General features: G+C 37.9%; 1 protein-coding gene across 5 annotated transcripts in view; it reads left to right on the plus strand.

Annotated features, from left to right (window-relative positions):
- Cntnap5 (contactin associated protein family member 5) overlaps positions 1–10,258 on the plus strand; it is a 910,241-nt gene that overhangs the window by 890,711 nt on the left and 9,272 nt on the right. For all 5 annotated transcript variants that reach the window (XM_031380047.1, XM_031380056.1, XM_031380065.1 and 2 more), the window contains one exon: positions 6,051–6,269. In XM_031380047.1, coding sequence (XP_031235907.1) covers positions 6,051–6,269 — 219 coding nt within the window. The remainder of the gene's footprint in view (positions 1–6,050; positions 6,270–10,258) is intronic.

Below are 10,258 nucleotides of genomic sequence, written 5' to 3' on the forward strand. Positions count from 1 at the left end.
GAAATCCACCTGCCTCTGCCTCCCAAGTGCTGGGATTAAAGGCGTGCGCCACCACCACCCGGCTAGTTATTTTTGTTTCTATTTGGTTGATTTCAGCCCTGAGCTTGATTATTTCCTGCCTTTGACTCCTCTTGGTGAATTTGCTTCTTTTTGTTCTAGCACCTTAAGGTGTGCTGTCAAATTGCTGGTGTGTGTTCTTTCCAGTTTCTTTTTGGAAGCACTTAAAGCTATGAGTTTTCCTCTTAGGACTGCTTTCATTGTGTTCCATAAGTTGGAGTATGTTGTGGGGTTTACAGATGGAATTCAGGTCATCATACAGGATAAGCATTTTTAACTCACTGATCCCTATTACAAACCTCTAAGTCTACATAAAAATTCTTCTATTTATTTCTTTTCCAAAAGCTCTCATTATCTATAATTTTACTATATGTTTAGAATAAACACTTGCTCCAAAATAATATTATTTCATATATAAAGAATGTCCCATTCTAGCATGTTACCCAGTTTTTCTATATACCTATATTATTTATATGAAAACCCTTGTAGTGGTTCCCTCCTGGGCTCAGTGAAGGCTTCCTTCCAGTGAGCACTGAGAATGAGAAGTAGCACTCTTGAGTTGGACCCTGAAAGCACAGTTCAATCACTCATCTCTTCCCACTGGTTTGAAATCTGTCAACACAAAAATGTCACTGAAGTTCATACTTCCCTTTTCTTGATTTTTGCTTCTCTAGCATTTCGGAGATATAAGTCTGCTCTTCACTCACTACCAACCAGTGTCTGATTCCACCTTGCACTCCTTACCAATTCATGGCTATATGTGACTTGGCAATCATTTTAATGGCTGAACCATCTCTTCAATCCAGATTATCTTAAATGATTTCAATGAAATTATTGTAACCACAAGGTCTTTAAGAATAAGGATGTAAACAAGGAAATCATACATTGAAGTGAACATGATAAAGGCACAGGGAAATGCAACAGTATTGCTTAGCATGAAGATAGACAAAGGAGGCTAGGACATGGAGTGAAAACTACAGGAGCTGGATATGAAATAACAAACATAATTTCCTCCAAAGTATCCATAACCTGGCCATACCAACTTTTTGATTTCAAGCCCACAGTGCTGCCAAATATCCAGCCTAGAGAAATGAAAGTTAATGAATTCCTAATTTGTTATTTAATCTTACAGCAATGTGTTATGTTGACCACATGAAATTATATGCAGTTATTGGTCTTGCATGTAAGAAAAGACAAATGACAAGCTGTTTTTTAATGTGGATATTGGGTGGGGGAGGAGTAAGATGAGGACAAAAATTAATCAGCCTGGAGAGATGGCTCCATGGTCAAAAGAATTTGCTGTTCTTCCAGAGGACATTAGCTTGGCTTTGAGTATCCCTAAAGATAATTTTTGCATTAGGAAAATTGACAAGTCTTTTGTCCTCTACAGACACCCACACACAAAAACATGGTATGTTCAGATGCAGAAACACACACATACATACAAACACAGACACACAGAAGGGGAGGAATGAGAGTAATTCTTTTTAAGAATTGGAGAAGAAATAGGAAGACAAGAATTACTAAGACTATTAACATCTCATATTCTATCATACTCTATATTTTCCTTAATATTATTTCCTTTTCCTTAATGTATAATAATATAAGCTTATATTTCAAGAAATGTACTATATGACTATGTGGTGAATCAAAATAAAATTATAATGTATGTTGGTAGGAAAGAAAATTCCTTCACCCTTTCCAAAAACTGAAAGGCTTTTCATAATAAAATGATGAGTTGAGACATCTAGTTATATTTAAACTATTATGCGTTAAGAAAAATATGGTTCCTTGTACACTATAGTTTATGTACTTGTACCATAGCAATTTGTTCAAATGACCCCTTTTAAGAAAAGGAATGAGATGTCTTGAAGAAAATGAGACATTTGATCTTTCTGTGAAACCCAAATGATTGCATTTCCATCTCTTTTTTATTCTTATCCTTTTGTAATTATTTTATTTATTTGTTTTACATCACAATATCAGCTTCAGCAACTCCTCTCCTTCCAGTCTGCTCACCAAGATCCTAGCCTGATTACCTCTCCCTTTCTCATTGGAGAAAGGAAGTTGTCCCCTGGGAAAAACCCCACATGTTCCCTCTCCTCCAACCCTCCCACCCACCCAATTCCCCCACATCAAGTCACTATAACGACTAGGCATATCCTCTGCCACTGAGGCCAGACCAGGGAGTATAGTTTGGAGGCAACAGAGTTAGGAACGGCTCCCATTCCATTTGTTGGGGAAATCTGAAGACCAAGCTGCACTTCTGCAAATGTGTGCAGGGACCTAGGTCCAGTCCATCCTCGCTCTTTCTTTGGTAGTTCAATCTCTGCAAGATCCCAAGGGCCCTAGTTAGTTAACTCTATTGATCCTCCTGTGGAGTCCTTGTCCTCTCTGGGTCCCTCAGCCTTACCCCAACTCTTCCACAAGACTCTCTGGAGCTCCATCTAATGTTTGACTGTGGGTCTCTGCATCTGTTTTGATTGGCTGCTAGGTGGAGCCTCTCAGAAAAGAGTTGTGTTAGGCTCCTATCTGCAGGCACAATGGAATCTAATGATACTCAGGGATAGTGACAGTATCAGGGATTGGTTCTTGCCCATGGGACAGTTCTCAGTTTGGGCCAGTCATTAGTTGGCCATTCCTCTTTTCTTTGTCATCTGTGTCCCTGTACATCTTGTAGGCAGGACACATTTTCGCATTGAAGATTTTGTGGGTGGGTTGCTGTCCCATCCCTCCACTGGGAGTCCTGTCTAGCTACAGGAAGTGGCCACTTCAGTTTCCACATTCCCCATTGTTAGGGTCTCAGAAGGCGTCACCCTCACAGACATATTGTGCTGTCCAATAGTGCCTCCTCTATAGAGACCTAGATCTCTGGCATGTCCTTGAGATGACCCTCCCACAGCCAGTCTCCATTCACTCTCGAAGGCTCTCCCTACTCCTGAGCCCCAACCCCCACACTGCTTTCCTCATCTCCCCATTTCCTCTCCTACCTAACTCCCCTCCCTCCCTCTATCTCCTATACCTATTTTGTTTCCCCTTCTGAGAAAGATTCAACCATCCTCTTCAGGACCTCCTCGTTATTTGGCTTCTTTGGTCCTCTGGATTGTAGCATGGTGATCCTGAACTTTATGGCTAATATTCATTTATAAGTGAGTGCACCCATGTATATTCTTGTGGGTCTGGTTTAACTCATTTAGGATGATATTGTCTTTTTTTTCCCATTTTTGTATTTTTATTGGGATTTGTCATAGGTAGGAGCTTACTTAAGGAGGAGTATATTTAAGGTACACCCTTCCCACTCAGGATGATATTTTCTAGTTCTATCCATTTACTTGCAAATTTCATTATGTCCTTTTTAATAGCTGAGTAGTATTCCATTGTGTAAATACTACCATTAGCTTTGTCCATTCTTCAGCTGAGGTTCATGTAGGTTGTCTCCAATTTCTGCCTATTACAAATAGAACTGCTAAGAACAAGAGTCCTTGAGGGATGGAGCAGCATCTTTGGGTATGTGCTCAGGAGTAGTATAGCTGGGTCTTGAGGTAGAATGATTACCAATATTTTGTGAAACCATCAAATTGATTTCCAGAGTGAGTTTACAAGTTGACACTCCAAATAACAGTGGAGGAGTGTTCACAACCTCACCAGCATGTGCTGTCTTTTGAGATTTTGATGCTAGCCATTCTGCTGAGTGTTAGGTTGAACCTCAGAGTCATTTAATAGTTTCTCTTAGATCTATACATTTAATATTTTGATTATTATGTGCTGGAAAACTTTTCATTTTTTAGTCCAGCCTACTTTGTGTTTGGTAAGCTTCCTGTACATTTATATGGGTCTCTTTCTTTACATTAGGGAAATTTTCTTTTATGATTTATTGAGGATATTTTCTAGGCCTTTGAGTTGGAACTCTTCTACTTCTATCCTATTGTCCTTAAGTTTGGTCTTTTCATTGTGTCCCAAATTTCCTGGATGTTTTGTGTTAGAAACTTAGCTTTAGCATTTTCTTTGACTGATATATCAGTTTCTTCTATGGTATCTTCAATGCCTGAGTTTCTTTCTTTTCACACTGGTATTCTTTATGAGATGCCTGTGCCCGTAGTTCATGTTCTCTTTCTTAGGTTCTCCCTCTCCAAGATTAGCTCAGTTTGTGTTTTATTTATTGCTTTTCTTTCCATTTTCAGGCCTTGAAAAATCCATATTTATTTATTTCACCTGTTATATTGTATTCTCCTGTGTTTCTCTTATTTATTTGTTTCTTCTTTAGATGACTCTACCTCACTGTATTTTGTATTTCTTTAGGGGGCTTATTTATTTCCTCTTTAGTGGGCTCTATCACCTTTCTAAGATTAGATATAAGGTCATTTTGGGGGGATTCAGATGTGTTAGAATATTCAGGACTTGCTGTAGTAGGATAGCTGGTGGTGCCATACTGCCTTAGCTTTTGGTGATTGTGTTCTTATGCTGGCTTTTAAGCATCTGCATGTTCCTAGATTTGTTAGGCCTGATAGTCCTTGATGTGAGTAGTGCTCTGGGACTGCAGGTAGAGCTGGTAATCCCTGATATCCACAAGCCTCTGGGATTGTAGATAGAGGTTGCAGTCCCTGGTGAATGCAGGCTGCTGGGGATGCAGGGAGTGCTTGTAGACCCTGATTGTTTTAGGCTGCTGGTTGTCCAGGGTGGGGGACAGGCTTCTAGGGGTGCATGTAGAAGTGGTGGTCCCTGATGTTTGCAGGCATTTGTTTGTCCTGAGCAGCTACAGGCCTCGAGGGATATTCAGGGAGTTGTGGCCTGGAAAATAGAGTTCAAAGGGGTCAAGATAGAACTTACTGCTCCTGAGTTTGCAAAGGGTGATCAGTAGGCAGGAAATTGGTGTAGAGGGTCACACCTGGTAGTTCCTAATTGCTGCAGTGTCTGGGATTGTGGTTAGAGGTATGGACCAGAAGATGAAGTTTGGGGCTTGAGGAACTCACCTGGTAGTCCCAGGCAGCAGTAAGCTTCCACAGATTCAGGCAGAACTGTGCCCAGGGAAATGAAGTACAGAAGGGACAGGTTGGAGTTTGCTGTTACTGGTTTGTCCAGAGAGGCTGGCAGGCAGCAAATTGGGGTAAGCATCTCAAGTGTTGGTCTGTGATGGCTGCAGATGTCTGGGGTTATGGTTAGAGGTTCAGGCAAGAAGATAGAGCACAAAGCAGGACAGGAAAGACCTCACGGCTGCTGGTCTTGCAAGAAAGCCAGCAGGCAGGAGTTTGGGACTTGGAGAAATCACCTAGTTGGTAATGGTAGCAGCAGGTTTCCAGGGATTTAAATAGAGCTGTGACCGAGAAAATGGAGTGCAGGGAGGCATTGCCATCTCTTATCAATACTCAAAAATATTCTAGGGATTAGAATAAGTTCATAAGCAAAAAACATCTCCCCAGTTATTGCCCAATCAATACAATGAAGCCAGGTGATGTAGGAAGAAATATTTATTCACTCAGGGGCCTTGAGTCAACAAACATGATACACCTCTGGGAGACCTGCTTTCATTTTTAATTCCATTATTTCCTTATTATCATTTTCCCTTCTTATAACTGTGAATTGAATGTTGTGATGAGCATTGTGATTTTCTTGTGCTAGTCACCTGCATCCATAGGTAACTTGTGATGGAAAGAGAGATATAATTTTTTTCAAATATCTAGAGTTTGGCTAGAGTATGATAGAGCTATATTACTCTTTCTACTGTTCATGAAATACATGAATGGAAAAGCTTTGACTTGAAACATCTTTGTTTTGAAGCAGAGATTGTCGTAGATCTTTTCTATGAGATATAGTTGCATGATGTATTGACACATGCAATAAATATGTAGTTGAGAAGAAGAGGAAGAGAGATATGTAAAAATGTTCCATATTCAAAAAAATAATGATTGTGTTTCAGTTATTTTGTTTAATAGTCAAGAAAAACACATAGACCGTTTGGAAAAACTATGACCTATGTTTCTTTTTATTCTTTGCAGAGACTCTTGATTTGGATCTGGAAGTTGCTCAAGCAAACACCTTTGGTTTCGTTGGGTGCCTTTCTTCTGTACAATACAATCACATAGCACCATTGAAGGCAGCCCTCCGCCATGCCAGCATTGCACCTGTGACTGTCCAAAAGACCTTGACAGAATCCAGCTGTGGCTCCATGGTGGACTCTGATGTGAATGTAGTGACCACTGTACATTCTTCATCAGGTACATCCCAAAGGATACCCTCTTGACTTTTCTTCATTAACTTCTGCTGTCTTATAGAGCTAACATGTTGGCCAAGAGCAATCAGCTCTTTGCCTTGTATGATTATAGGTGGTTATAAACTGTAACTAGCTTCTTATAGATCATATCTATCTTTACAAAACACACTGAAATAAATGAATTAAGAAAGAAATAATTTATTCCGCTTCACAGTTCAAGTGTCCAGTATATCACAGATGATAGGAGTTTGAAGTAACAGGTGACATCATACCCATCTTCAGGAAGCAGAGAATAATACATACATACCAGTATTCAGATCATTTTCTGTTTATGTAGTCCAGGATCCCATCCAGGAATTGTTGCCAGCTATAGTGAGCAGCTCTTCTTACGTCAGTTAATAAATCAAGATCATGCAACAAACTTTCCCAGAACCAGTCTCCTAGGTGATTCTAGTTTCTGTCAAATTGACTACTAACACTAATCATCACACAAACAACGCTGAACAGAAATAGACAATAGAAGGGAATGAGTACTAGATTAGAAATTTCATTAATTAATAAAACATTTTAAGTATGAAATTTACCAATATTTACATACTGTACATGTATCTGATTGAAAACTAATAATTGACAAGTTAACAGTAAAATTTAACCACACACATATGTGGTTAATTTCTAGTTTCATTTGATAGGCAGTTATAGTGACTGTGTAGTTTTAGATAGTACATATCATGCATGTATGCATAACATGTATATTGTGCATCACTATTGTTAAAAAGAAAAATGATATGAGGATCTAATTGTTTACAGGGCATGAAAAGATCATAATGGGCACTGAAATAATACTAACTTCAGTATTATGCTGTAGATTTTTGGAGGAAGTATTAACAAAATTCTGTAGACATATAAAGTTTAAAATGTGATACTTTTATGTATTATACAATGGCTGTTTTCATTGTGATAGAGAGAACTTAGTAGCTAGAATCCAGTCAAGAGGACCCAAGTTACAATTTCCAGTACCTACATAAAAAGCTAGGTGTGGCAGTGAGCACCTGTAACTCAGTGATTGAAGAAAGACTAGAGATGCATGGGAGTCTTCTACCAGCCACCCACTCTGAATTAGTGAATTAGTGATTTACTCAGAGATCTAATCTCAAAAGGTACCATAAAAAATGATTAAAGAAAATACAAAAATAAATCTCTGACCTCTACCTTGGCCCTCATGGTATAACATACCTTCCTATAGATATGTATCACTTTTTCATACATATACATAAATAAATATGTAAGTGAACAAATAATTACATAAACGCATATTCTGCACATAAACCATTTTATCTATTTACACTGTGTGTGCTTGTGTGTTTGTTTAGGACATGTGGTCATAAAAACATACTTGTTCATTTTATGACTTTATTCATTATAAAGTTCATTTTATTTAACCAACAAAACTCAAGCTACTGTCAAGTATCATTGTGTTCTGCTATTAGGTTTGTTTCTGTCTTTCTTTTTTAGATTGTGAATATTAATGAAATCATCCATTCCATTTCTTTATCATGGTTGACTTATTCAACTTGATGTCATATTGGTTTCATACACATTCTTTTTAAATGAAGAGATCAATTTTTTGAGGCTGAGTATTATAACAGTATATGTTGGCATGCTCATGTTCATGTATATGTATGAGTTTTTATATGAGTATGTATGTTTATATATGTATGAGAAGCATAATTTATTTATTAAATCATCCATTGATTAAGTTGATTCCATATCTTGGCTATTGTGAATAACACTAAAATGGTTATGGAATTATAGACATATGCAGGGATCACAATCCCTGATATCACACTATTTTGGAAAAAGTAATAATCAAAATTGCAGAATACTGTTGTAGAAACAGATATGTAGACAAAGGCCATGGGTTAGGGAACCCAGAAGTAGACCTAGGCATGTATGATCAGATCATAGTTGGCAAGCATTGGAGGAAAGAACAGTTCCTTCATAAGTGCCATGAAATAAGCCAGCTATAAGCAAATCATATAATTCCGTCATTGTCTTACTCTAGAAAAATTTGCTTGATGTAGAAATCCTTAATTTTGTCATCAACTTGAAACAATAAAACTTGCAAAAATACTATTAAAATATCCTCAATATTAGTCTTAGAACAAAATTTTATTGATATAACTAAAAGGCAAATAAATAGTGAAATCAAAAATAAATGAGTGAGTGGAATGAGGTTTAAGTAGAATAGACTCTGCACAGCAAATGGAATGACTTACAACAGGAAAAGTAAAATCTGTATGGTGTGAGCAAAGACTGTATGTAGACTGTATTTCCTGGTAGTCAAATACAAGATATAGTAATGGATTTAACTCAAAACCCTAAAACAAATAATCTTATGGGTGACATAAACATGTCAATATAAAAATGCCACATGAAAAGTGTGGCTACATGAAAAATGCCAATGCTATCTATGATCAGGGATTGCAAAACCTGTGGCAATGAAATACTTTTATATCACCCTCAAGATAGCTGTAAAGCAAAGGTTGGAACTCAGAAAGACAATTCATGCCTCTGTGTGTGTGTGTGTGTGTGTGTGTGTGTGTGTGTGTCTGTGTTTGTGTATGTGTGTGTGTGTATGTGTGTGTGTGTGTGTGTGTGTGTGTGTGTGTGTGTGTACTTACTGGTGCATATATACCATCTATCTATCTATCTATCTATCTATCTATCTATCTATCTATCTATCTATCTATCTATCCATCTATCTATCTATCATTTGCCATATTTATATAACTAAGTTTGGAGGTTAGTCAGCAACAGAAAGAGTTAGGAGAAAATAGGGCTTAAGGACTTGATTGTGTCCTTTGGGTGAGGCAAGCTAAACTTGAGTCTTTTAGGAATGGATCAGTTGAGGAACTTTGACCACACCTGTGCTATGTAGATTACAGGTAGGGACCCTATACTGGTCTCTATAGTATTTAGAAGAGAGGGCACAATGCCTCGGATAGTGTAGGTTACATAGAAGGCTGGCTTCAGTGAAGGCTGAGAACAGTGTATGAAAGCCATGCTTGTATACAGGCATGTACATTCCCTATGAATTAATTAGCATTGCACTGCATGATACTATTCTTGAGAGGATGTGAAGAGACAACTACTCGGATCATAGAATTGGTGACACCAAAGATAGGATACTACCAAACTACAATTTGATGAGCCAGTGAGTTTTACTGGGGATATTTATAGGACTATGGGTGATAGGTTACTCACAAGAACAGAAATGACTTAAAGATAGATGCATATCCAAAGCCTATTGTAGTGTTGGTGATGGCCTATGTAGACTGAAAACACTGGAACTCACTACAAAACATGTAGGCAGCTCACGAGGTCAGACAGATCTTCTCTTTCTGGCAGGATTGTGAATTGCAGCCCCTTTCAGGCAGCTCTAATGGTCAGAGAACCTTCCAGGCAACTTAACTGATATGAGAGCATCACTAATCAATCTTTGCTGCCTATGTAAGCTTAGGGAAGGAAAGACCTACTGCATCTTGTCAGTTTCAGTGACCTATCATAGTTACTGGGTTGTTTACTTCCTGAATCTTAAGGAACCATCCTTTAGAATATCCTGAGTGTTAAAAATCTTCCCTTCGGGTTGAAAGTGTCCACTCCACAAAAAATTGTTTCATGGCTGCGAAAGTTAACCACACCCTGGCCAATAGATCTCTAAATAAGTCAGAAAATACAGGGAAAAATTAAATTATTACTTGGTTGCATTAACTTTGGTAGAGCAATAGACTGATATCATATATAGAAAAGGTAAAGACAGTGTCTTGATTCAAATTAAGCTTTGGCACTCAAAGAAAATATGTAAGTATTTTTTATATATTTCTGGTGAGGTCTAACATACTTTCTATGGTGAGAAAACTCACCCTGGCTTAATCAGAAACCATTGTCTACTTAATATCAATTCATATATATATATATATATATATATAT

Source organism: Mastomys coucha, unplaced genomic scaffold (assembly GCF_008632895.1).
Source record: "Mastomys coucha isolate ucsf_1 unplaced genomic scaffold, UCSF_Mcou_1 pScaffold1, whole genome shotgun sequence".
NCBI lineage: Eukaryota > Metazoa > Chordata > Mammalia > Rodentia > Muridae > Mastomys > Mastomys coucha.